We start from the raw sequence: 26,753 nt of genomic DNA, 5'->3' as shown, positions 1-26,753 counted from the left end.
GAGATGAGCATGAGTAATGGCTGCATGTTAGAGTGGGTGTTTTTTTTGGTACCAGGGATCAAACTCAGGTCCTTCCGCTTCTGAGGCAGGCGGCGGAACCAGATTTTATGTTTTGTGTAGTGTCTTAGTCACTTTATTATTACTGGGACTCAATACTCGACAACAACAAATTAAAGGAAGACAGGTTTATTTTGGCTCCTGTTTTTAGTCCATGGTTAGCTGGCTCCAAGGCAGGGCAGCATGGCAGAGGGGCCTGGCAGAGGAGAAGCTGCTCAGATCATGGCATTCAGAAAGCAGAATGTGAGGGGAGGAGCCAGGAGGGAGATAAACCTTCCATCTCACACCCCCAATGGCCTGCTTCTTCTGACCAGACCCTGGCACCTAATAAGAAGTCAGCTATAATGCCCAGTCATCCCGTCATCTTCCAAACACGTGAGGCGCTGGGGGCCATAACATGTATTTTACAACTTAAAATTTTGAAAAATACACTAGGATCATACAACCCCTGTACTCAGAATCCTCCAATAGCTTTTCATAAGGGTAAGACCAGGTCCTAAAGGACCCTAAAAAGCCCTGACGCCCTCAGTCCTGCCTTGTCCTCTCTCTTCCTGACTACGCTCTGGCCACACTGGCGGCCTGGCTGTTCTTTGGATCTCACATTTGTCCCCACGCTCCCCAGACTCCTCCGTATCTCGTCCCATGGAGCTCATCCTGGTTCCTCCAGGGACCCCTCTCTCCTGTCATTCCCCTGCCCTCACGATACTTTGTGCTTTCTCCAAAGCACCCGTCCTGCTTGGCATCTCATTATATAATTCATGTTTATTGCACTCGGAGCCTTCAGTGGCATAGAAATGACCAGGCTGTCATGAAAGCCACCTTAGGCTCTGTGTTTGGACGGGAGCAAAGAGCGGATTCTTCACAGTGTTTCCAAAGGTGACAAGGGAGGCAGAGGCCCCCCCGGGCCTGAGTGTGATCTCTGGTCCAAACATATGTATGCAGTGACAGACCATGACACCAGAAGCTTCGCCCAAGCTGGGTGCTCGTCACTTAGGAGCCCGAGCTGGGTGAGATGCTGGGGCCTCCCCTTGGAGTCCCTGTCGTACCCGAGTCTGGGCTTGTTTTCCTCCCTGAACACCAGTCACCTGTAACATAGAGGTGACCGGACACCATCCCAGAAGCTTTAGCTTATTCAGGGCTGGGATCTGAGAGTGGGAGGGGTTGATGTTTCTCAGGAGACTTCTGCTGCTGCTGGGATGGACAGCCAAGAAGCTGAGGCTTGCACGGTGCTCGGCCGTGGGATGTCAAGGCTAAGACAGTCAGATGTTCAGTTGGGCAAACCTGGGAGCTTCTTCCCACGCCCCAGGTTCCCCCAGCCCACCCTGGGCCTTCTACACAGTGACCTATGAACCTGTGGCTGGGGCAACAAGGACGTTCTTCTGGATATGCCTCCAGCTCATTGGGAACTGCCTCAAGGGAGCAACCTCCTGCTTCCTCCTAGGCCTGGTGGGGCCAGTGTGGTCCTGGGTCAGACATGCCAAGGTCCTCATGGACACAGACAGGGGCCAGCATCCAGGCCCTCCAGCGCCACAAGCTCCCCTTGCCTGCCCCAGTCCCAGGGGCACAGCACACTTTTGGGCTCCAGCCCTTCCTTCCCTCTGGGTGGAGGGAGGGTCGGCCAGCCCCTCACCCCAGGCGCTTCAGCTTCTTTGTCAGTCTGCCTTCTGGTCCCTGTCTCTTCCTGAGCCAAGTCCCTGCTGCTGAATCAAGGAGTGGTCCAGGGGCTGCCACCTGGGGGACCCTGAATGGAGTCTGCAGGCCTCCGGGAGAAGACCCCACGAGGCAGCTACTAGGATGCATTGTGGACCCTGGGAAAGTCCCTTTCCTGTAGCAGCCACAAGCCCACCCAGCCCAGGCTGTAGGCTGCAGCCCTCCTGCCCAGGCAGGGGGACCTCACAACCTCTCTCTCCTCTGAGCAGCCCTGGTGGATCACATCCAGCTTGCCTTGGAAAATAATTGTTTTGAGAGACGGCGACAAGACGATGGGCCCTGTCCCCATGCATGACTGATGGACTATGAAGATTAAAGGGAAGGCTGAGGAAGGGTGGTGGTGTCCAGCAGTCCCTCAGCAGTCCCTAAGCAGCTGCCCTAACTCATCCTCTGTCCCGACAGGGAGCAGCAGTAGGGGAGGAGGCCTCCCCCTCTTTAACACACACCTGTCCTCCACCCCAGCAGAATCTGTTCTGTTCAATAACAGGGCAGAGCATCACCCTCATGTCCCCTACCCTGTTTCGGGGGACTGAACCCAAGGTCTCATGCATGCTAGGAAAGTGCTGTTCCATTGAACTACGGTCCTACCTCACCACCCCTACTTTCTGGATGAGCTGACCGGCGCTGGGGCACCCAGCTGGCCGGAGTAAAGGCTGGAACATGGGTCTCCTAACCCAGAGACTTGTCCCTGGGGCAGGGAACTTTTATCGCCGCCTCATTTCCTGTCTTGCTCTCTCCTGACCTGGCTGCCCATGCACCTCCCTGATGCCCGCCCTCTCCTTGACTTTCCTGTCCCTGTCAGCACAGATCTAAGCCCCATCTGCTGGGGCCTCCTCAGGCACTGGCCTAGGTCAGTCACTGTCTCACAGGGCTCTGAAGGTTCTCACCTGTGGCATAGCAGAGTCACCTCCCCTCTGCAGCAGACCAGGCGACACTTGCCTTCTGCCATCTGGACAGGGCCAGGGGAGGCCTCAGGGTTGAGAGGATCTCAGAAGGAGCAGCTCTGGCCCCAGCAACAAAAGCTACACGGTGAAGTGTGGCACCTGAGCCTGGTGGCTTCAGATGCAGAGGCGCAGGCTGGCTGAGGTTGGGAGGACTTGTTTATTCAAGGCACAGTCACAGCGTTGATAACAAGAAGGTTCAGCATTCTGGCACATTCCTTTAGTGGTGGTGGCCAAGGTCAGTCCACAACCCCTCCAGGGGCCCCAGAGGATGCAATGCTGCTGATAGGCACTTTGCTTCCAGAGGCAGCTGAGGGACAGGCAGGCAAGGCTGGGGCTGCTCAGGGCCTGGGGAGGGCCCCTCCAGGGGGCCAGGCCATATAAGCTCCTCCAAGAAGCAGCTCCCTCCATAAAGGGCCAAGAGGGTGGAAGGGGTAGGGAGGGTGGGTGGCGGTAGGCAGAGGCCAACAGGAGAGACAGGAATGAGCTAGGGGAGCAGGCAGGTGCAGAGGTGCCCTGGGAGGGCCTGGATGTGGGTGAATGTGGGGAGCTAAAGGATGACCCCCACATCCCCAGTGACCATGGGAGATGAGGCACAGCCGGCTGGGCAGGGCCTTGCCTGTGAGCCTAGGCCTCCAGGAAGAGGGGAGAAGCAAGTGGAGACTGGCACTTTCCCATTATTCACGCCAGAACCAGGCTGCACTTGACCCAGATTCAGAGAGGGAGCACCAAGCCATCCTGCCATGTTGCCTGTGGGACCCTTTCCGTATGTAACTGCCACAGGCTGCCCAGAGTCGGGGGCAGGACCAGCAGGACTGGGGACAGGTGCCAACAAGTGGTGCCCAGGGAAGGAGAGGCCCCAGGCCAGCTTTGGCAGACCCTCAAACCCCTACATACCAAATATGCCCTACAGGGTTGGGCACGGCCTACTTTATTCCCACTTTGGTCAGAGCTGGGCCTGGTCACTCAGCTACAAAAGGGTCCCTTGCCCTTGTGGCTTTAATGTCAGGGGGAGAGGACCCTTGGGAACTGGTGTGTAAGGGTTTGGCTGGGTGTAATTTCCCTCTTATTCCAAGCTGGGTCAGGAATGGAAGCCGGCCTCCTTCCCAGCTGACCCAGGTTTTCTGGAAAAATCCCCGTGGCAAAATTCAACCCAAGCCCTGAGGGCCACGGCACCAAATGGCCTTTGAGCAACTACTTCTCAGCTGGGCTGAAGTGTGGAGCTGCTGGGGTTGGGATGTGGAAAAGGTGGAGCAGGGCAGGGCCTAGGTGCCCCGCCCTCAGGGCCATGTGTTCCTGGTAGAGACTCTGAGGTGAGGGGCGCTGAGCCAGCTGCGCCAGTGGCAGGGAGTAACCCAGACCTCTGAGAAGGGGCTACAGGAGACTCAGGAACTTGAAGACTCCATGGAACTTGACCCTTTCTCCATGTCCGCCCTGGGTAGGCTGCACTGGGTCCTGATAGCAGCCTATCCCAAGAGGCAGTGGCAGATGTCACCTGGCCACAGCAGAGGTGCTGAGAATCACCAGCACTGTTCAGGATTCAGCCTCTCCAGGCCTCAGGTGGAGGCTGCCCTCCCAGGGCAGCCCCACTAGGAAGGGTTTCTCCATGGGAAACACCCATCACCCCACCCCCAGCCCCCGGGTTGATGTCACTGTGGGAAGTCAGGGACCTCCGGAGGCCTCTTAGGTGACCCTTAGGGAGGATGTAGAGAGGCAAGGAAAGTTCCTACTTGGGTGGCAGGGAATGGCCAGATCCTTCAGCTCAGAGCCTGGGTTTCTTACCCTTCGCTGCCACCCACCTTGGCCGAGCTGAGGCCCAGCACTGACAAGGGGGAAAGGGAAGCTTATTGCCCCCTCCCTGGCTTTGGGATCTTTTCATCAGCTCTAGGGTTTGGGAAGTGTATCTGGTTTGCCACCACTCAGACTTTTGGGGAGAGGCCCCCACCCTGAGTACTGTCTCTGTCCTGTCCCACCTTACAGTAACCAGCAAGAACTTGCCATGGTTCCTTCACTATAATTCAGGTCTTGTTTAATGACCTCAAGTGGCTGGGTCCTGGCCACCCTTGTAAGAGGAGAGAGAAGGGTCTCTGCCTTGCTGGGCTTGGGGACATAAGATGAGGGCAGAAGGGGCTCAGTCACCTCTTCTTAGCTGCCCCTTGCTTGGAGGCTAGGGTGCAAAGACTCCTTTACAGTTTTCCCGCAGGAAAACTTGGGAAGAGATAGTCACTTGTGACTTAGTGATGAGGCCCAGAACACGTACCTTTGCTTCTCAGACCACAGGGAGCCCTGGGGGCCAGAGTAGCAGCAGCAGCAGCTCAAAGGGCTGGAGCGAGGGTGACGGAGACCCTGAAAGCATTCCATGGGGTTCTTCCTGCCTCCTTCCTATGTGCACCTTCTCCATCTTGACCCCATTCAGTCTCTGTCTTGGGCTTCAGCTACCTTCCCAAGACGCGGTGTGTGCTGCCTCCATGCCATCCTGGGGCTCATTGGCATCGCCAGGCACCTCCATCCTAGCCAGTCAGCAGGCTGGGCCTCCACCAGGCTATGGCTGAGCAGCAGATGTCTCCGTCGGGAGCGTCCAAGTCTGCAGGAGGGAGCAGGGAGGCCCGGGCCACCCTTTAACCTCCCCTTGCCAGGCTCTCCCCTGCCCCTGCCTGGAGTGCTGGTCATTGGTACTGGCTCTGGCCCTCCAGTTCCAGCCCTTCCTGGAACTGGGCCGACTCCAGCTCCCTTGCAAAGCCCCTCAAACTGCTCTCTTCTTCTTCTTCTTCTTCTTCTTCTTCTTCTGGCTGCCTGTTCATGGTACCATAAGTGTGCCGGGCTGGAGAGGAGGCTGGGCTCAGGTTCAGCTCTGGCTCTTGCAGCACGGTGGCCACATACAGCTGCTCGGGATAGAGGGGAATGGGCAGGGTCATGTTTGGAGCAAGGGCCAGGCACACCCTCTTCCCTCACATCCCGTCCCACCCTCTCTGTCCCTCCAAGCCGTGGGTTCTTCCTTCTTCCCCTCCTTCCCTAGCAGCCTGTGCCCTGCGCATCCCTCCCACCTACTTACTCTTGGTCACTGAATGACCACCTACGAGCTCCCAGGGCTAGTTTAGTGGCAGCTCTCCAACTCCTAGGCCACTGTTCCTTCAGAATGTGTTCCATTCATTTTCAGTTCCCAGGCAAGGTGAACCCAGAAGCAGAAGACATGGGGTTCCCCTGGGCTGGGGTCCACAGACACCTCTATTCCAGAGGTAGTGACCTTTCTAATACAGCATCAGAGGCACATCCAAAGCTCCTTGGGGTTGTCATGGAGGTGGCCTCTGAATCAGGATTTGAAACTGGGACTGCTAGCTGAGAGCATGGTCATGTGTCCTGCCAAACCCAGGAAAGACTCCAAGAATGCCTGGGAGGGCAGCAGATTAGAAAAACCTAAGAAGTACCTGGGAAAACAGCAATTTGTCACTCTTTGAAGTGGCTTTTAAAGCAACTCCATCCTTTGAAAATAGGTTAATTAAGGATAGAATTACACCTTTCTGTAGTTTATTTTGGTGAAACCAAACAGCCCCAGTGACTGAGTGAAAATTTTCCTACAAAAGAATTTAGAGATTTGCATGACACCGAAGTAAACAATATAGATGATAGCCTTTTAGTCATAAAGAAGATAAAAACCAAATAATGGAAAACCCAGCCATCCTCCCCCAAGTCAGTGAGGGCTGTTAGCATCATTAATAGAAATAATTGGGATGTTGTTTATCCCCTATGTGAGGTATGGCACTTGTTGAACTTCATTCTACCCATGCTGGACTTGAGTGTTTCAAGCATTTAGGAGCATCTGGTTTCAGGGACTGGAGGGGTGGTGGAAATGACCATGAGTCCCCAGGAAGACAGGGGCAGAAAAATCCAGAACGTGGGACATTCTGTGGAACTGCTGGCTCCTAAATAGGGACTGTGCTAAAATAAAGGGACACAAACACCAGGTGCATAGCTGTTAGGTTAGTTTAGCACAGGTAGTGGATTGGATTTTGCTTTGGACAAACTATTAAAGATATTTTTAGCTAGGCATGGTAGTGCACTCCTGCAATCCCAGCACTCTGGGAGACTGAGGCAAAATATTGCAAGTTCAAGCCCAGCCTGGGTAACTTAGTGACTTAGCAAGACTCTGTCTCAAAATTAAAAATTTAAGGGCTGGGGATTTAGTGCAGTGACACCGTGCCTGCCTTGCAAGTGCAAGGTCCTGAGTTAAATCCCTGGTACAAAAAAAAAAAGGACTGGGGATGTATCTCAGTGTGAAGGCTCTTGGTTCAATCCCCAGTATTGAAAAAAAAAAAGATATTTGTGAAATAATTAGGACAACTTCAATATGAATTGGGTATTCAAAAAGATTTTTATATATATATATATATATATATATATATGGCAAGGTAGACATTGTCAATAAAATTGGCAAGTTATAAAAATCATATGTACAGTATTATTTCATTTTAGTAAAAACTATATGTAGTTGGGTGTGGTGGCACACCCGTGATCCCAACACTCAGGAAGCTGAAGCAGGAGGATCGCCATGAGTTGGAGGCCAGCATGGGCTACATAGTGAGTTCAAGGCCAGCCTGAATTACATAGCAAGACCCTGTCTCAAAAACATCAAAAAAAAAAAATCACCTTAAAAATTGTATGTACATGTGTAACTATATATGTACATAAGCAAAGCAGAATTGTCTGGAAGAGATATACACACACATATAAATACCTGGAAGAATATACACAAGGGTATCAGGGGTCATCTGGGTGGTAAGAATATGAAGTTTTTATTTCCTTATTCTTGTTTTTCTGTTTTTATCCCAAATAATCTACAATGTTCATATACCACTCTTGTAATAATAAAATACTTTTTAAAAATTCTAAGCTGGGCCCCGTGGCACATGCTTGTAGTCCCAGCCACTCTGGAGGCTGAGGCAGGAGGAATCACTTGAGCCTGAAGTCCAAGGCCAGCCTCCCAAACATATCGAAATCCTGTCTCAAAAAATAAATCAATCAATAAATAGAAAGATAAATCAATTCTAGTGTGTTTTGCTTTTAAAAAAATTTTTTTTTAAAGCACAGGCTTTATCGTCAGACAAACCTGGTTCAAACCTTGTTCTTTCACTCTCTTGCTTAGTGCTCTGGAGTCTAAACTAATTGACCTTTTGGCGCTGGGTGTAGCTCAGTGATATGCCGATGATGATGATGACGATGATGATGATAATGACAATGAGGATGATAATAATAATAAATCGACCTTTTAAGCCTCTTATCGGGGGATAAAAGCCCCTACTGTGTGGATTTATCAAAATATCAAAAGAGAAAATGGCGGGCTGGGGATTTAGCTCAGTGGTTCTGCCACCTGCCTTGAAAGCTCAAGGACCTGAGTTCGATCCCTGGTACCAAAAAAAACCAAAACCAAAAACAAACAAACAAACAAACAAAAAGGGCCGGGGATTTAGCTCAGTGGTTTCGCTGCCTGCTACGCAAGCGTAAGGACCCGAGTTCGATCCCCGGTACCCCCCCCCCCCCAAAAAGAGAAAATGGCAAAGCACCAGGTTCCTAAGATTTCAATAACTCACTGCTAACAAAGTCCTCGTATTGTAGGGGTCCAGGACCAGAGAGTCTTTCCTGATTTGAAGTCTTGGTCTTCTCCCCTGCCACCTCTCAGGGAGTTTGTAGGGATTTTTTCTCACCCGCGTGAGGCAAACCCGGAGTTCTGAGCCCTCTGTCTGCACCCGTGGGTGCCCCCCCGCGCCCCCCCCCAGTCCGCTTCTCTGTGCACCTGGCCCAGCCCTGCCCGTTACCAAAGCGAGCCTTGTCTCCCACAGGCCGCCGCGTGTCCACCGAGGTGGAAACGCATCTACTTCCCCAAGCTCTCCAGTCTCTTTCAGCCTTGGAGCAAGCTGCTCCTCTGTCTCCAACGTTCGTCCCTGTGTCACCTTGCACCCCCTCCTCTCTTCCCCGGAGTCTTAGGAGATGCTCCCTCCTGGGGCGCAGGAGGGCGCCCTTCTTCAGGGCTCTTCCGAGGCATCTGGCTTCGGGCCCGGCAGATCCGGTGCCCAGCTCTGCGCGCGCACCGGTGGCAAAGATGGGGCGGGGCTGCGTGGGCCTGGGAGCCCGCGTCCAACCCGCGGGGTGCCCGGGCCGAGTCCAGCCTCTGTTTCTCCTGCGCTGCCCCTGCCTTACCATTTGGTGCGTCGCCAATAGCTCCCTGCAGCTGGGTCTGCGCCTGCGCCCTGGAGGCAGCCTGGAGTCCCGAGGACAAGCCCCAGCACGCCCCTGCGTCTACACGAAAGTGGTCTCTGAGATCGAATTCCCCCTGTACTTCCTCTTTGGCTGCCTCCTTTGTGAGTGCCTTGGCCTTGTTGTGCGTGCCGGGGCAGTGTTGGGTCTTCGCTCCTGGCTCTTCAGCCAGGGCCACGGCAGCGTTTGGACCTGGGCCAAGTCCTGCTGCGTCAGAAGAGGGGGCCTGGGGCCGGCTCCTCCCCAGTCCCAGAGTGGCCAGTGAACGCTGGTGCCCCCCACATCATCACTGGATTAGGCACCCCTGTAGACCCTGCCCTCCAGATCTATCCCCAGGGTGAAGGAGAGACTCACAAGGGAGGTGGGGGTGGAGGACGTGCTGCTAGGTTCCATGTCGAACACCGTCTGGGTCTCCTCCTCGGGCTGCAGCAGGGAGATAGGCAGTGAGTGAGTCGTGGTACGGGCAGCTCTTTGCCCCACACCCAGGCCCGCTGCACCCACACCTGGGCCCTGGCCACCCTGGCACTCAACTTCTCTTCTGTCTTTTCAGACCTCAGCCCTGCAAACAGGGGAGAACCCCAGGTGGACAGGGAGAAGGCTGGGAAGCTAGGAGTCCCTCTAGAATTTGCTAGTCCCAAGCACCATGATGGGCAAGTAAGCAAAGTTGGAATTAGGGTACAAAGATAGGGATGCTTTGACATCTGTTTCTTTCTGGGATGTTCCCTCCATTGTGCTGGAAGGAGTGCTAAACTAATCTGCTCTATGTTCTCTGCTACCTTCCTTCCCTAGAGTGACACTTGGGCAACCGCATCATTGTATCAGAGGCAGCTAGCTGGGTGTGATGACAGTGCCTCTAATCCCAGCACGCTGAGAGGCTGAAGCAGGAGGAATGCAAGTTTGAGCCCGGCTTGGGCTACATAATGACTTAGCAAGACCTTATCTCAAAATTTAAAAATAAATAAATAATAGATTGGGGGATATAACTCAGTGCAGAGGCTCTGGGTTCAAACAAAAAAACAAACAAACCCAAAGCTGAAAAACTGTAGAAAGAGCTGGCTGTTCCCGAGCACCCTCTGGCCAGTGATGGAGCAATAGAGGCCAGGCAGAAAGGGCAGTGGGCGCCTGTGGTCAGAGTCCCAAGTACAGAGGCAAGAGAAGCAAGAAGAGATGCCTGTGCAATTCACTGTTAGAAAACCTGTGCCAGCTGCCATACGCAGAAAGTTAACTAGAAAAATAAATACATAATCACGAAAGGTGCAATGTTATGTTGTGATCTACTAGAAATTCTTCCAGTGCCCCTGTAAGGCACCCACTTTGGGAAATGCCACTGTAGATACAGCGTGGCCGCACGGCTCTGTGTGCCAGGGCTGGCTCCCTTCTCCCAGGTGGCTTAAAGGTTAGATTGGGCCCCACTGGCAAAGAGCCACAGGGATGGTGGCAGATCATCTCCAGAGCCCCAGCTGCACAGGCTCTGGCTGACTGTCCGTCCTGCCTCCGGACTCTGCTTCGTGCCCTACCTCAGCCCTCTGGCCCTCAGAATGGCCCTCACAGCTCAGTCTGGACTGGACTCAAGTGGTAGGGGAACAGGCCAGCCGCCTGCTGTTTGGAGGAGGGATCAGGGTAGAAAAGAAGGCACAGCGTCTTCTGGTGGGGGCCAGCCAGAGCTAGTGCCAGCCTGCACACATTCGAACCAAGCCCACAATCGGGAAGGCCAGACCTCCGGTCTTGCCATACTCTGGAGGCCCATGCCAAGAAGTGGTCCCAGAGCCATGTCTCCCCGGGCCAGGGGAGTTCCTGGAGAAAGGGCAGACTGGCAGCTCACCTCATAGTCAGAGGATGTCCTCAGCCTCCCCAGAAAAATGCCAAAAAAGGCAATTATCATGGAAGCTATAAGCGTAGACAGTGAGAATAAGGTGATGCTGTGGAGGTAACCTGTGGAGGAGAAGAAAAGGCGCTGGCTGTGGGTCCCCAGCACAGGAACAGGGCGGAGAAGCCTGGCAGCTGAGATGGCTGGCAGATGCTAGGGACCATCTCAGCAACTCCATAAGAGCTCTGAACTTGGGGCAGAGAGACTCTTCCCCAAGTTCCCTCCAAGAACCACAGGATCAGTGAGCCCGATGGATATCATCATCCTTGTTCTGTGTGGCCAGTATAGGTAGAATTTGGTGTCTGTGGATTCCATGAAAATAAATGTTCTGATTGACCTAAGTATCCACATCAGTGCCCAACCCCATAGCCTTCTTGTTATCTCTGTTACCATGGTTCCAGGGAGTGTCTTTGAATTACCATTTCTGCCTTGGCCCCAAACTCAGTCTTTGATCCCCACCTTTCCCTACAAGCCCAGTCAAAGTGAGCATCTTAGTTATCTGGGCTAATGGTACTGAAAAGCAATCCAGAATTCAAAAGTCATTTACATTTCAGGTGGAAATATTGAGTCCATTTTGGGGGGGGGGGTACCGGGGATCGAACTCAGGACCTTGCACTTTCAAGGCAGGTGCCGGAACAGTGTGCTAAATCCCCGGCCCTTGAGTCCATTTTTTAATGGCAGCAGTTTTCTAACTAGAGGAGGATGGAAAATCACTCTTTACAGTCAAAGATGATTGCTTAATGATGCTCACTGCAGTGACTGCAAAATAGCACAGAATGGTAAACAACCTCTGCATCCAGCAGGGGAGGGCTGACAAAAATGGGTAGCATTTAATGCAGCTGTTGAAAGGCATGTGTTCTCTTAGTAACACAGGAAATTGCTCAGAACATAATGTTCAGGGAAAACTCGGGATGCAGGACTCAAGGCTACACCCTGGATGGTTACAATTTGGTAAAGTAAGAGTGGATCGACCCATTCCCTCTCGGCTTGCTCCCCTCCCCAGGGGCAGATGCCTGGGAGGGGCCCTGGGAGCAACAGATATCAGGCTGCAGGTATGATTATGGGTGGCTTAAGTTTTGATCTTCATATTTTTCTATTTTTGCTAATGAACATACAGTGCTTTATCCTTGGAAAAAGGTAGTATGGAAAAAATTGTCTGCTAGGTGGCAGGGAAAGGCTAGCAGGATAAGAAACTAGGGGTGACAAAAAATGGATAAGTCATACAACTGACAGAGTCGGTCACTGTGACTGAGTCAAGAAAATAATGCCCCTTCCTCTCTTCTCCGAGAAGTTAGTGTCCCAAGGGAGGGGCAGTGGCTGCCTACCGGCATGGGTGACTGAGGGAAAGTTGAGGGGTACCTGCCTGTGGCCTGTGGGCACTTCCGTGCAGGTATCTTTGGGCTCCCTGGACAGGGACAGCAGCTTCTTGTAACCAAAGAGCGAGGGAAGAGTAAAGGTGCAGAAATCTGATTCTTCTTCTAGGTGTTTGGCAAACCCATAAAACCAGGCATCTTGTAGGAATCCCGGACGAAATGTCCTGGGAATCGAGCCTCCCCACCCCCAGCTATTAGTGTATTTCTGGTCAGCCTAGATTTAGCATGAAGGAATATGAAATTTCTTGCTCAGATCAAAATCCATACAATTTGGACCCCACTTCACCTCAGAGGTCTTCTCAGAGGCTCATACATGGCCTGTAGACCCAGAGAGGCCAATGGACTGGGACACGTCTGACGAGCAAAGTCTCGCTCGCCCTGCCTTTTCCCCCTCTAACAGCACTGGTGTTGAGGGACTCACAGAGCAGTGGGGCAGCAGAGAAAGGATCATCCAGCACCTACCTGCTCGAAGGATGGAGAAGAAGAGCATCCAGAAGAGACCTAAGAGCGGTGCAAAGATGGCCTGGGAGACCGCAGCCATGTGGATCTGCTCGCTCAGTTTGGTGGGTGCATAGGAGTAGTACATGTTGTAGCGGTCCGTGAGGTGCTTCATGCACAGGTAGAGCAGCCCTGGGTGCCGAAGATGGACACCCAGTCAGTGGCCACTTTGATAGTCAAGACCTGAGCTGTCTCATGGTCCCCGCAGGCCCAAGAAACCAGATTCAGGGCTATGAAAGCAGCGAGAGCCAAGGACAGGCTGTGGGAGCCCTGTGGTGCTGATCTCTGGGGCCAGCAGCTTCCCCTGAGCCCACAAGATCTAACCTTCCCACTCAGCGAAAAATCAATCATTCATGCATTCATTCAACAAACATCCAGTTTCAGCAGCCATCCAACCTCAGCCCCCTTGTCCTGGCCCTGCCCTGACACCTCCCCACCACAGGCTGTCCAGGTCACATCTTGCTTTCGGAGGTGGCATGGGGTTGTGGGACTCCGTTCGCCCTCCCAGTCTGAGTGAGTGCACCTGAGAGGTGACTCACCAAAAGGGACGATGATCGGGCAAGTGATGCTGTACGCCATCACCACGGTGAAGACATTCATCATCCACGCGTACTCACGCCCATACTGGAACTCTATGGCCTGGTTCTGGGGCAGAAGGCAGGGGTCACCAGAGGTCGCCCAGCCCCCTTGGCCTGCGGCTCCTCCTGGGAGCTGCAGCTCAGCCCTGGAGGCAGCTTCCCTTCCACCCTGGAGTCCATAAAATAGCTACCCGATGCACACAGAGGTGCACGCAGCAGGTCCCTCCCTGGCCCCCGCAGGGCTGCGCCCAGGGAAAGACCGACCCTCACCTTCCGAATGTGGACTCTTTCTGGCTCCGATCGAGAAAAGAAGAGCCGGGTACTGTACATGAAGAGTGAGCCCAGGCGCATGAGCTCCATGCCCGTGCCGAGCAGAGCGGCGGTGATCACATAGTTGATGAAGAAGGCGCCATTGTCCGGCAGGAACACACACCTGTGCAGAGCAGAAGACAGTGACAAGCCAGGGCATAGAGACAAGGGGAGACATTGGAAGGAAGAGAGAAAGAGAAAAACAGCACAGGGAGCGGGGGTTACAAGTGAGAATAAAGTTTCATATACAGTCATGTGTCGCATAACCAACATGCCAGCCAATGATGGCCACATATACAATGGTGCTCCCAGAAGATGACATCCCCTGGGGAGGCTGAAGCCACACCGTTTGCATAAGTACACTCTGTGATATCTGCACAACAAAATCACCTCGCAAGGCAGTACTTAGAGGGTTCCCTGCTGCAAAGTGGTGCATGGCTCCTGTGTGTGTGTGTGTGTGTGTGTGTGTGTGTGTGTGTACGTGTGTGTGCTCACACATGTCCTCAACCCAATTTAAGTTAACAAGGACTTCTGAGCAGAGATACGGGTGGTGGAGGTGTGCTGGGAGACTTGTGCACAGCTTGTTCCAAAACAAGGGTGTCTGACCTCAATTCCGAAAGTCTTAAGACCTTAAATGGGAAAAATTACATTTTTATTTTCACTAATATTTAATTGAAATATAGTATTCTTTCAATTAAGAATGTGGGCAACTGCTGGGTGGGGTGGCACATGCCACCTACTCAGACTGAGAGACATGAGGATCACAAGTTCAAGCCCAGCCTGGGCAACTTAGTGAGACTCTCAAAATAAAGTGAGAGAGAGAGAGACAGACACACAGAGAGAGAGAGAGAGAGAGAGAGAGAGAAAGGAGGACTGGGGATGTAATTCAGCATTCTCTGGATTCAATCCCCAGTACTACCAAAAATTGTGGAATGTTAGCCGTTGCAACTTTGTCACTAACTGAAATCACATTATAGTCATTGCTGACATCTTACATATGTCATTCGGGCTCATCAGCATTTCAATGGTGCTTGTCACCATTTCAAAATGATGGCAGGAATGAGACATGCTGCTAAATCACATATGATTAAAGTTCTCCTGTCTACGGGAGAATATGCTTGACATAGCTGGGCAACTTCATCTGGGAGTAATTCATTCACCTGCCATTCATTCATCTGAATGTTGTCTTTAATGCACAAGATACATGGCCTACAAAGAAAACCAATCACAGTGAAATATAGTCATCAAAGTATTTTAAAATTTAGTGACCCAAGCATCTCTGTTGCTTCCTGGTATCCCCATTTATACAACTGTTAACTTCTTTAAAAACACACAACTGAGCCCAGGAACACATTTCAGAACTCCTTAAAAAATGATTGTTTCTTAATGAGGAATCCAAAATATAGATAAAGAGCACAGTAAAAGCTAGATAACAGGAAGTAGGGAGATAGATATTTCTCAAATGGGAAGGAGATCAAGAGATGAAGGAAGAAGGTGGGAGAGAAGGGAATGGGGATGGAAATAGACCTAAGATGTGTTATGTACCTGTACCAACTCCCCACAAGGAATGTAATCATTAGGTACTGCAAATATGCGCTAATAGGAAAAAAAGCTATTGTGTCTTGATTCGAGTTGAATCATGAACTCACAAATCTTTTCTTTCTCACATATAAGGAGTATTGAAGATACTTGCCTAGCCAAAGATGAACCTGTTCATCTTAGAAAAAAAAAACCTTATTACAATAATCGTTTAACTGCAAAAACCTTGGAGACGTCTGGTTCTTGGCTTGTGCTGTGGAAGCATCATGGCATTTAAAACATATCTTTGGGATTTTCAACACTTGTAACCATAAAAAAAAAAAATCAAAATTGTCTGGATGTTAACCACAATCCACACACTGCATTTTCAAAGATTCTCTTTTTGTGTGTGTGTGTGTTTTTTTTCGTACAGGGGATTGAACTCGGGACCTTGTGCTTGCAAAGCAGGCGCTGGAACCACTGAGCTAAATCCCCAGCCCTTTTCAAAGATTCTCTCCCCTCCATAATTTAATGTCTTATTCTAGTAATGTCAACTTTTACACTGATGTCTTTAAAATAATAAAATGTAACTACTTTGCCTGTATTTAAAATGGTTTTGTTACTGATGTGCTAATACTGTCTCACAACGTTTTGTTTTGTTTTTTGTTTTTTGTGTTTTGGTACTGGGGATTGAGCTCAAGACCCTGTGCTTGCAAGGCAAGCGGTGGAACCACTGAGCCAAAACCCCAGCCCCACAACGTTTATTATAAAAACATTTTGATAACTGTATTTCAATATTATTGGTTTTCTTTCCAACCCATGTATATCGTGCTCTTACATACTGCATTCAGACTACCTGTAAAACTGGATAAATGTGAATAAGCTCCCTAGATTGTACCAATGTCAATTTCCTGGTTTTGATATTATACTATACATAGTTGTGCAAATGTTGCCATTGGGGTAAACTGGATGAGGGCACATAGCACTATGATTTCACAAACATCATTCCAAGGAGTCCCTGGGCTTTACCAGATTGCCAAAGGAGTCCCCACCAAAAGCAGTGAGAGCATTCAGATACATTTGTCTACACCTCTGTGGGTGGTGCAGGTGTTGGATTCAGGGAAAGGGGCACAAACCTACCCCAGTGTGGACACCCAGCAGCCCTGGTATACATGTGGGAGTACTCACTGGAACCTGATGGTTGCCTGCTCCAGATAGTAGATGTCAAAGAGCCAGCGTAAAAAGACATCCAAACTAGAAGCAAGAACAAGGCCAGCCCTTTAGTTACCGAAATGAGAGCTAAGGCCTAGGGTTCAATTTCTCTTTGCTTGGCTTCCCCCTTCAATCCTCTCTAGCTCAAATCCGAAAGACCCTTGTTTGATTCCAGTTGGCCCACCCACACTGCCCCTCTTCTTTCTTCCTGCTGGCCACTTCTGCACCTGACCCTTTGGCCTTCCAGCACAAGGCCACCTTCCCCAGCAAAACGTCACCAGCCATTTCTCCCATAGGGGTTTCTCCCTTGTCTAAATTTCTACTCAATATCGGCTGTGTTAGTGCCTCAGGCTGTGAGCCAGCCGGCAGGTACACCTTCTCAGCCAGCTAGGGCAGAATTCATGGCCAGTACCCCGAGTCTGCACAGTAGCCACTCAAGCTACACCCATGAGCGGCACAGGACTGTCATTATTGATGATCTATAGTATCTGAAAGAGGATGTTTCCACTCTAGGGTGAGCCTGGCTGGGAGAGGGGGGATAACTAGGAGTGCGATACCTGGTCAGTCCCATTGAGGGCAGAATGACCACCATGAACACGAGAAAGATGTAGCACTTGTGCACTATGATCAAATTCTGACTGGACCTGGAAGGAAATGGAGAGAGATCATCAGGGTGTGAGACAGGGGTGGGGAGAAAGCTGGGCTGGAAAGTGGCTCCGTAAACTGTACTAGTGCCCTCTCCACGGAACACTGGGAGCTGTGCTGCATCTGGGAGCCGAAGGAGAGAATAGCGTGATCGAGTAGTGATGGCTGCCCTGGGCACAGGAAGGGGAGGAAGGGCACACACGTGTCATACATTCGATATCACTCTATCAAAGAGACACTACCAGTGATACAGGGATCCCTACAGAACCTCAGTAATCAACACAAGCCTTGCTCTTGGCCAGAGGAAAGGCCAGCGAGGGTTTCGGGTAGGACAGCCCTTGTGGCTTACTGTCTGTTAGAATGGTAGGAACTTTCGGTGCAGGAAATGACTTTTTTTTTTTTTTTGCGCTACCAGGGATTGAACTCATGACCTTGTGCTTGCCAGGCAGGCTCAGCACCACTGAGCTACATCCCCGGCCCCCAAGGAAATGACTTTTGAGAGCCAGGGAGCCTTCAGGCCAAAGCAGTGACGTGTGCTTGGGATGCAGAAAACACTTTCTACCCACTTAGCTGCCACCACAGTAGTATTAGGGATAAAGACTTAAAAATCTCCCGATTGTTTGGAATGTTGGCACTATATGGGCTAAATGTGTTGACAATCAGTTTGAGTTTGTAGCTCCTGTGCTCTTGCCGTAGCTGCTTACCTGACCCTCTGCAAGCAAGTCTTTTCATCTGTGCACCCTGCCTGAAATTTCTGGCACTGCCTAGCCCATGCTTACAGCTCCAGACTATTAGTATATAGCTGGGGACTGAAGGAGTAGCCCAAGAAGGGCCTCATTCCCTTAGGTTAGGGCTCTAGTCAGCATCTGCAAGGCTAGAGTCCTGGGAAGAACCCAGCACTTCTTTCCAAAAAGAAAACACCTGCTGGTCTTTGGGGATGGCTTCAGGTATCAAAGAATCCCATATCAGTTCTAATCTTTAGGCCAGATGCAGACCCAAGTGCCAGGCGGTAGGGCATAGGGAAGGGGAGACTGGGGAAAAGAGAAGGGCTAGGAGAGGAGGACCCCAGCTTACCTGGTCCAGTGGGCCTCAAGGAAGGCAGAGAAGTAGACCATCAGAGGCATTATCACCGTGAAGGCCCAGAGCAGCAGGGAGGGGAAGAACTGGGTCACAACTGGGCTCTGTAGGGGCAGAAAGGAGACGGACAAGAGAAACATCAATGCAAGAAGCCCCTTCCTCTGGCAGGCTGTCCCGATTTCTCCCTACCCCTGCCTCTTCACCTCTAGTTCAGACTGAGCAGGCTTGCTGCTCCTGAGGCTACCGAGTGAGCCCAGACTTTCTTGGGTGCCTCCCTGAGCACGAGTCTACTTGATTGGAGCGAGGAAGAGGCTGACACCCCAAGGTCAAGTGGAGCCCCCAGGGGACTAGGCTTTCTATGCCATGGTCACCGGAAGGGCAGATTGAGCTCTCCCTGATGACTTCACTCTTAACACCAGAGTCAGCTGCTGTCACTCACTTGTCACACAGCTCAGGGTGACAAGGCTGACACTGCATGAGGAGCAGGGGAGTCCAGCGAGGGTGGGGAACGGGGAATCCTCAGGGACTGCAGTGGGGCCCCAGTGAGGGGGTGACTGGGGGCCAAAGGAGCAAAAGAAGTGGTGTGGCTCAACGTACGTGTGTGTGTGTGTGTGTGTGTGTGTGTGTGTGTGTGTTGCTGGGAAGAGAGAAGGGGCTGTGTGGAAGAAGGAGGAGCCTTCTAGCTCATCAGAGCAGCACTGAGGCAGCAGAACCAGAAGTGGGCCAGGTTTCAGGGCAGTGCCTGTCAGGAGGAGTGTCCTCTAACCTCAGGGATGGCTCCTGCCCCCATAGGTTGGGCGAGAAGGTGTCTGGAGGTGAGGGAGACAGATCCAAAGGTCCCTCCTCTTCACAGGCTATGCTGGGACTAACCCCACTCTTCCTTACCCCCAGCCATATCAGGACATTTCAGCCCTAGCAAACCTGGAGAGACCAGAGATGTTCACACCTGCCATGCCCTCCGTACCCCTGCCTGGCCCAAGTGGCCTGATCTAACAGAGCTCTCTAAGCCCACACCGACTGGGCCACCCATCCTCAAACTCACTCCAGGACCTTTGAGCAGCTCCCCTAGTCTCCCTTCCCTCTCCAGCACCTGTCACTAAGGCGGGCAGTGATCCACATTCATCCCACTCAGCATAAAAAGCTCTATTCTGCACCGACACAGATTCACCTCCGGCATGTTGGCAGTATATGGGCTCCCCCATCCCATCCTCGCCTGTGTTCTTCCTTGATCTCCCTGGGCCCCCCAGGCCTGGCCTGAGCAGAGGAGGCACCTGGAGCTTCTCGATGGGGCGGGTGACGTTGTACATGTCGATGGTGTTGATGATGATGGCAGGCGTGGTGAGAAAGACGAAGAGGAAGAAGAGGAAGGTGTTGATCGCAATAAAGCGGGCCCACCAACTGAAGCGGCGGATGGACAGGTGTTTCCTGGGGAGGGATGGAGGAGGGAGGTGCATTTAGGACACTGGATCCAGCCCTTAGAGAGAGCCCTTGTGCTCTTTCCTGCATGGCAGCTGTGGATCCAGACCTTTGTCCTGCAACTCCAGGCTTCCCCTTGGTCACACATCTGCAATGGCTTAGAATATATCTCACAGATGGATCTGAGCTCCTTCTGCAGACAGACATTTCCCCCAAAGGTTGGGGGCATTCCATGCTCATGGTGGGGTGAGCTTGGGGTGGCCAGAGGCTGTGACATTTGGGAAGTACATGGCATGGCCCAGTGGCAAAGGTATTTGGATAATACTGGGGCTCCCTGTCTGGTTGTCTTCTTCAGGCTCAGAGGACAGCTTGGAGGAGAGGGGAAGGATGGAGAGGGGAGGGATGAAAAGGCTTACCAGATAATGTCTTTTGGGTGTGGGGCCTGAGCGACCCTCCAGTGGTGGGATTTGACGATGGTGGTCACTGAGGACTGCTGGGGGTGCACACCACAATGGATGTACTTGTAATCCTCCTGGACACTGCAGAGAGGGGAGACGGGGAGGATACAGAGGTCTCGGGGTGGGAGGATGAGCCTTGAAGGGTCACACGCCAGGGTCCTAGGGCCACTGTGGACAGCTCCTAAGCCCCCAAAGCTGCAGGAAAGGGACATTTGAGGGTGCCTGGACTGTCCAGAAAGAGGAGGGAGCCGCATTGTTCTCAGTTTCTGCCTTTCTGCTATCAGCAGAGGCATCAGAGATGTGCTCTTCCTTTGTGGTTGATGAGAAGGTATTAATTTAGCCTCATCTTACTATCAATAGCTCCTGGTTATTGAGTTCTTCCTGTGTACCCGTCTGACACGGTGCTCACTGGTGATTTAACAGAATCTCAATTGCAGATTCCTAAATTGAGGTACCTTGAGATGCAACTGAAGAGGGTGGTGCTGGTACTGGAGCCCTGTCTTTGACCTTCTAACTCACACTCTGCAGTAATTTAGCCTCAGGTCTTCGACACCCAGTGGTGATGTCTCAGGAAATGAACGGTATTATCTTGTGTAGGCGCATGGCTTTATAGAGCATACACATTAAACAGATTATGTGTATCCCTTGTCAGTCCTCTGGGAGGGGAATTGAAGTGACGCTGCACAGGTAAGAAGTTTGAGTATAAGGGACTTGTAAAATTGTGCACCATTCATTTACAATTAAAATCTAGTGTGTTCCACTATTCTTATACAGGGCTGGGGGGTCGTGAGGACAATGCTATGCATTATCAAGCTCCCATCTGGACAGGAGGTCCCCACAAGCCTTCGGAGACTGATCCTGCAGCTCCAAACTATTTAGTCCAGTCCTAAGGATCCTTCTGGAGCATTCCAGAGTGGACCTAATTTATTCTTTGTTGAGATGAGGCTGCCAGAGGCTGGGGGAGAACACAGAGGGGCTGCAGGGCTATGACTTAGGGGAGGCCTACAACAGAAGAGAGGGAAAGGCAAGTAAGGCTTCTCTCTCCTGACCCTCTCACTTGTGGCAAGGAAAAGGAGCAATATTTGCAATAAGGGAAAATGACTATCATTCTTAGCAAGACCTGGAAGAGAAGTCAAGAGGTCAAAGGCTATGCTCACCACCTCTGTACTGAAGCAAGAACATATAGAGTGAGGGCGCAGGGCCTGGGCATCTTGGGAGACAAGCTGAGCCCCAGCAGCTGAGAAAACAGGTATGGCCACACTCTGGAAAGCAAGATGGCACTGCCCATGAAGAGCAGGGAGGAGCTAAGAACAGGCAGCTGGAGGAAGGCTCTATCTCCTCACCTAGGATGGAATGGGGTTGGAGAGGATGGAGGAGAGAAGCAGAGGCCCACCCTTGGGGCTGGGAGGGGGCTGCAAGCCACTGCTTGCACAGTGCTCACCGCTGCGCCATCCTGGAGTCTTGGAAGGTGACAAAGATCAGGTCGAGACGCTTCAGCCGCACACGGTTGAGCTCGGCATTGAACTCATCAGTCAGCTGCTCCTCCAGCTCACTGTAATACTGCTCTGCATCTACCTGGGGCAAGAGGCGGCCCTCAGAGCCAGAGGCCAGAGTCCCAGGAAGGCTCTGCTGGACTTGGGGACCTGTCCACTCAGCAGCCTGGAAGCGGGGGTTTGGCCTTGAAGCCACCTCTAGAACGGCCACAGGGTGACTCTGCCATTTTTTCCCTGCTCTTATCTGGGGACAGTGAGGCACAGCAGGGATGGGGGCCAGTTTCAGACTTGGGTAAACCCCAGAGAGACAAGAGAATGCACAGCTTTGTCAGGAGAGGGGGCAATTCCCTTTCTGCTCTGGTTGGAGTCCAGTACTGCCCTCAAGTCCAAGTCCTGAGACCCCTTCTAGCCTACTGGTTGGGGATAAGGTGGATCTGTGGCCTTCAGCCAGCCTTGCCCTATGTCTTTGGGAATCTGAGGAACACAGGGAGCCTGCTGTGTTTTGGCCCTTCTGTCCCTGGAGATGGCCCCAAGAAAGGCTTGAGCTCCTCTATATGCTCAACAGGGAGCTGGGCCCTGGTGGAAAGGGAGGGAGGGGGCTGTGCTCAAGCACTGGGGTGGGTTGGAATGAGGCCTGGGGCCCTAGGGTGTGGGCAAGGGATGGATCCCAGAGCACCAGGGCTCCCCTCCCTGCCACCCCCACAGCCCTGCCAGTTACCTCCTTGAAACAGGTCCAGCACTTGCAGAAGCACAGGCGGGCGCAGGGGTGGATCCTGATCATTACTCTCCCAGTCTTCTTGGCCTTGGCCGTGTAGTAGAGCCGGCCCCGCATGGCATGGCGCCTGTCAGCACAGGCAATGAGGGAGTATCTCTGGATCAGGGCCCAGCAGAGCCCCACCTTCCCCTTGTACCCCCAGCCCAGATCCCGACAGCCCCCGCCCAGGCCTCACCTCTGATCGTCCAAGTCAATCAGGTTCCTGACATCATAGCAGAAGTGGACTCTGGTCACGACGCACCCTGGATAGGCCTCGCTGCAGCCAGACACAGATGCTGAGCCCGTGGGGCTGGGGATGTTCTGCTCACCCTTTCCCGGTGGGACAGTCCATTGAGCTGGGGGGATTGGCTGCCTGGGGCTGCCTTGGAGCTTGCTCTGAAGGCTGGACTACCTTCAGGGTTTGGACCCTGGTAATCTGAGTTGCTGCATCCTTCCTAGATGACCAAGAATGGGGCCAAGGAAGAGTTCCGACCAGTAGGGACCAAGGGAAGAGCTGCTCAGAGAGGTAATAAGCTCAGTGGACAGTCTCCTTCAGGCCAGGAACCTGGGGTCACTGAAGAGGTCTCACGATGCTGGGGCCCAGACAGCAGGGTGTAGGGCCTCCCTGGGCTCAGAATCTGGAGCCTCACACCCCTTCTATGCAGGAAGTCCCTGAATCCAGAACCTTGTTCCAGCCCCAGTGGCTCTCTCCATTCTGAAAAGTCAGTACTGAGTTGAGTCCAGGAAGGGCCACCACCAGGGGTGTTCCTAGCCCCACCACCCTGGGCCAATTCCAACCCACATGAGGGCGGGTGTGGTTATCAGGACCATGGGATGCACACCTCGGCCCACCCGCATCACTTACTGGAAATGCTTGATGACCATCTCCGGGTCCTGGATGTCCGTGGGCACATAGGTGATCATTAGTGTCCTTGTGACCTAGGTGGGGAGGGCAAATGGAGAGAGAAGGCTGTGCTTCTCTGCACAGAAATTCCAGTCATTTCCTGGTGGCCCAGGCCCCTGGGGAGCAGGCCTTCCGCCTAATGCCCAGAGCCTCCCTGGTGAGCAAGCCCTGAGCCAGCTTCCCTGGCCATTTTGTCCCAGTTGAGCCCTGTAGCCTTGAGGTCAGCAAACTGTGCCTTTCTTATTCTCTGTGTTCCAGCTATTGGCTCCTGACACAGACAGCTGTGAAGGGAGGGAAAGCCAGAGGTGCAGACAGGGCCAGGACCACAGCTCATGGCTAAAAACAGCTGCTTACACCACTTCCTGTAGATGCAGCTCCTGCAGTGATTTTGAGTCTCCCTGCCATTCCACCCCTTCCAGCATAAAGCCCCATGTTGCCAGGGAAATCCTTACCATTAGCCAGCATAGGGGAGGTAGGGTGAGCAATCTATGGTTTAGACCTGGAATGTCTCCCGAAGGCCCATGATTTAAAGGTTTGGTTTGAGCTTGGTGCTACCGGGAACTCGTGGAAACCTTTAAGAGGTAGGCCTCATGGGAAGTCTCAGGTCCCTGGAGGTGTGCCTCACAGGGAACACTGGGATCCTGGCCCCTTCTCCTCCTCTTTCTTTTTGCTTCCCAGCTGCCATGAGGTAGCAGCCTCCCCTGCTATGGCACCTTGGCTTGGTGCAGGCCCAAAGGCAATAGGGCCTCCTCATCATGACTGAAGCCTCCTAAACTGTGAGCCAAAATAAACCTTCCCTCTTTTTAAGCTGATTGTCTCAGGTATTTTGTTATGGTAACAAAAAACTAACACAGCAAGACTCTGGGGAGAGACTGAGAAGTCCTCTCCCAAACTTCCTATTTTATTATCTGGGTAGGAAATGTCTTTCTGCACCATCACCTTCAAGTTTACCAAGTCTGGTAAACTATGCTGTAAGAGATGAGGGTCTTGGTAGAAGCATTTGATGATGGTAAGAGAAGCTGAAGTAGCTGAGTCCAGACTGGTCAGGAGCGCCCAAGGCTCCATGCTTGGTGGGCTGAAGCAGTCGGGGTGACATTTCAGGGAGTGTGGTTTTGCACTCGGGTGGGTTAAAGTGACTCAGTCCTTTAGGATGGGCAGCTCAAAAGCACAGACCCTACTTCACTGAAGCCATAACAGGTTAAATGCAGAGCCAAGGATGAACATCTGCAAGGTTTCTCTTCCTGCAGATCATGGGCCCCAGGAAGGCCCCTACCCTTGTACCAGGCCCTGATCTGGGCAGGTGGCCCTGCCATTGTCCACCCATAGTTCCTTGGCATTTATTTCTGCACTCCACAGGCCGTGACATACTTCAAACATGGGAGTCTGCTGGAGGGCTCTTTCCTGGGATTGTGTTCAGCTTATATGCAGGACAAGAAGTGAAGCGTCAAAGTCCCCAACACAGCCCTCAGCCAGGTGGACAGAGAGTTTGGGAGAAATTACCCTTGACAGTTCACCTCCAGCCTGGGAGCATTCTAGGGTGCATGTTCTACACCAGTTCCCGGGTCCCAGGCAGTAAGTTCCGGCTGCCACTCTGCTGAGCTGCCCAGCGACAGATCCTTGTACCCGTTGCTTCCCCCCTACTCAGAGCTGGCCTTTTCTGAGATTCCTCCCAAATAAATAAATGTCACTCAAGCCTTGGTCTCAGGGTCTGCTTGGGAAGGGGACAGGGGTCCCCCAGACCCATGTAGTGTGGATACGCCAGGGGCAGGACAAGGAAGACAGATTGCAGAATGGCTAGGAGGTAGCTGGCCGCAGCTATTCACTAAGCAGTGTGAAAAGTTTCAATGGCACAACTTTGGAGGGAGGGTAGAATGCAGGGGTGAGAGCAGCGACCATGCACGGGCTAAGAGGAGGGGCCTGCCCCTGTGCGGGGGAGACCTTCCGGGTGCTGAGCTGGGACTTCTCAGGCTGGGGTGCTGGCCCAGCTGGGGAGGGGGCTCTTCGTGCACTCACCTTTTGGCTCTTTTTGGGCACAAACCCCAAGCGGTGATGGGCCATGAGGACGAAGTTGGTGAGGAAGTACAGGAAGGCGAAGAGGCTGTGCACCCACAGGAGCTTACTCCTGCCAGAATGGAGCAGAGGCTGGCGGTGCTGTGGGCTTCCAGAGGCCACCGGGGTGACCCAGGACCCCTCCGCCACCATGGTGTTGCTGGAAGCCCTCCTCCCACTGTGGTGTCTTCAGGCCTCCTCCTCTACTCACAGTGTCCCCAGGCCCCCTCTTAGAGCCCCAACTCTCAGGCATCCTGCACGGGGCACTAGTGCTATTCAGAGGGCCTGGCCCCTACTAATGGTAATACTTATTGCGTGTTTACTATGTACCATATCCAGGATGGGACTAAATTCTCTTTCTTTCTTTCTTTTCTTTCTTTCTTTCTATGAGTGCTTTCTTTCCTCTCTTTGTTTCTTTTTCTTTTTTGTACTGGGGACCGAACCCAGAGCCTTTTGTACTCAATCCTTTTTTTATTTTTTGAGACAAGGTCTCACTAAGTTGCTAAGTTCCCCAGGTTGGGTTCAAATTTTCAATTCTGCTGCCTCAACCTTACAGAGTGCCAGGGTTACAGGTGTGCTCCACCACATCTGGCTGGGACTAAGTTCTTTATGTCTTTCTCTCACTGGATTTCCAGTGCCTTGCAGGGTAGTTCCATGATTATCTTCATTTTACCCACAAGGAAACGAGGGCCAGAGTGGCCGGTGACCTGCTCCGGGTCATTCACAGGAGTGGCAGTGCTAGAAAGGGGTTCCCAAAGTTGCTGAGGGACTGAGATACTTCACCCCACAATTGCCCAGAAGGCCAAGTGAGGAGGACGCAGGGCCCCATGTGGGCACAGGGGGAGAGGAGCCAGGGGGCACCTGGGCCAGGTTTCCATCCCAGCTGGCAGCCTGTGGGGTGCAGTCCCAAGGCCTCGAGTCAGAATGACTGGTGGGGAGTGGGGCCCACCCTGTCACGCGGCATGAGGAAGAGAAAAGGGCTGCTCTGCTTCGAGATACCTCCACTCCCTGTGCTAGTGCCTGGCCTTCACATGCCTCTCCCCGCTAGCTAGATGCCAGGTGGCTCCGTCTCTGCAGAAGGGCAAGGGTCCATGGTCTCTAGGGAACTTTCCAGCCCATGGCTGGTATGGAGCCTTGCACACAGAGCTCTTTACGGCTCTTTTAGAATTCACTTGTTGGGAGGTGTCAGCACCTCAGAATGACTGACTTAGGGAAGAATCTGGGAGCTGTGCTCTGGGTGGCAGCACTGGGGGCAGAGCCGGCTCAAAGGGGAGGGAGAGGATGCCACACCGCGTCCTGTGATTTGAGAGTTTGTCCTGTGATTTAAGCAGCCTGCTGGCAGAGTGCAGGGGTGGCGGGGCAGGGCTAGGGGCAGGATCATGTGAGCCCACTCACACCTGCAGGGAGCACTTCTGAGCTTTGTCAGGAGGGCACCAAGCCTGGACAAGACTCCTTGCAGCCCCCAGTGGACTGGCAGGGCTGTATTTGACTCAGGACAGGTTGATCTGGCCACTGGTCAGGTTGGCTAGTGCTGAAAGCCACAGGTAGCTGGACTGTGAGCGGCATGGGCATAGAGATTCTGTCCTACAGCTCTTCCCCTCCATGGGTGCGGCCCGAAGCTCAGGGGCGGAGGGCACGTTGCCCT

The 26,753-nt window shown here is 52.6% G+C and overlaps 1 protein-coding gene across 19 annotated transcripts in view; it reads right to left on the bottom strand.

Moving 5' to 3' along the window:
• Window positions 1–2,849: 2,849 nt before the first annotated feature.
• Tmem63c (transmembrane protein 63C) overlaps window positions 2,850–26,753 on the bottom strand; it is a 95,706-nt gene continuing 71,802 nt past the window's right edge. For 17 of the 19 annotated variants that reach the window (XM_013067097.3, XM_021245915.2, XM_004837138.4 and 14 more), the window contains 16 exons: window positions 25,073–25,181; window positions 23,021–23,094; window positions 22,352–22,432; window positions 22,120–22,243; window positions 21,350–21,483; window positions 19,867–19,989; window positions 19,306–19,459; window positions 18,032–18,138; window positions 16,870–16,956; window positions 16,289–16,354; window positions 13,544–13,706; window positions 13,235–13,340; window positions 12,660–12,827; window positions 10,780–10,889; window positions 9,312–9,380; window positions 2,850–5,590 (listed from right to left, as the gene is read on the bottom strand). In XM_013067097.3, coding sequence (XP_012922551.2) covers window positions 5,375–5,590; window positions 9,312–9,380; window positions 10,780–10,889; window positions 12,660–12,827; window positions 13,235–13,340; window positions 13,544–13,706; window positions 16,289–16,354; window positions 16,870–16,956; window positions 18,032–18,138; window positions 19,306–19,459; window positions 19,867–19,989; window positions 21,350–21,483; window positions 22,120–22,243; window positions 22,352–22,432; window positions 23,021–23,094; window positions 25,073–25,181 — 1,891 coding nt within the window. In that variant the 3' untranslated portion in view covers window positions 2,850–5,374. The other 2 variants (XM_021245870.2, XM_087195123.1) reach the window with 2 other exon arrangements.

Source organism: Heterocephalus glaber, unplaced genomic scaffold (assembly GCF_053883595.1).
Source record: "Heterocephalus glaber isolate CG9 unplaced genomic scaffold, H.glaber_assembly_v1.0 deba00001608, whole genome shotgun sequence".
Lineage (NCBI taxonomy): Eukaryota > Metazoa > Chordata > Mammalia > Rodentia > Bathyergidae > Heterocephalus > Heterocephalus glaber.
This window is presented reverse-complemented; position numbering and strand designations above follow the sequence as displayed.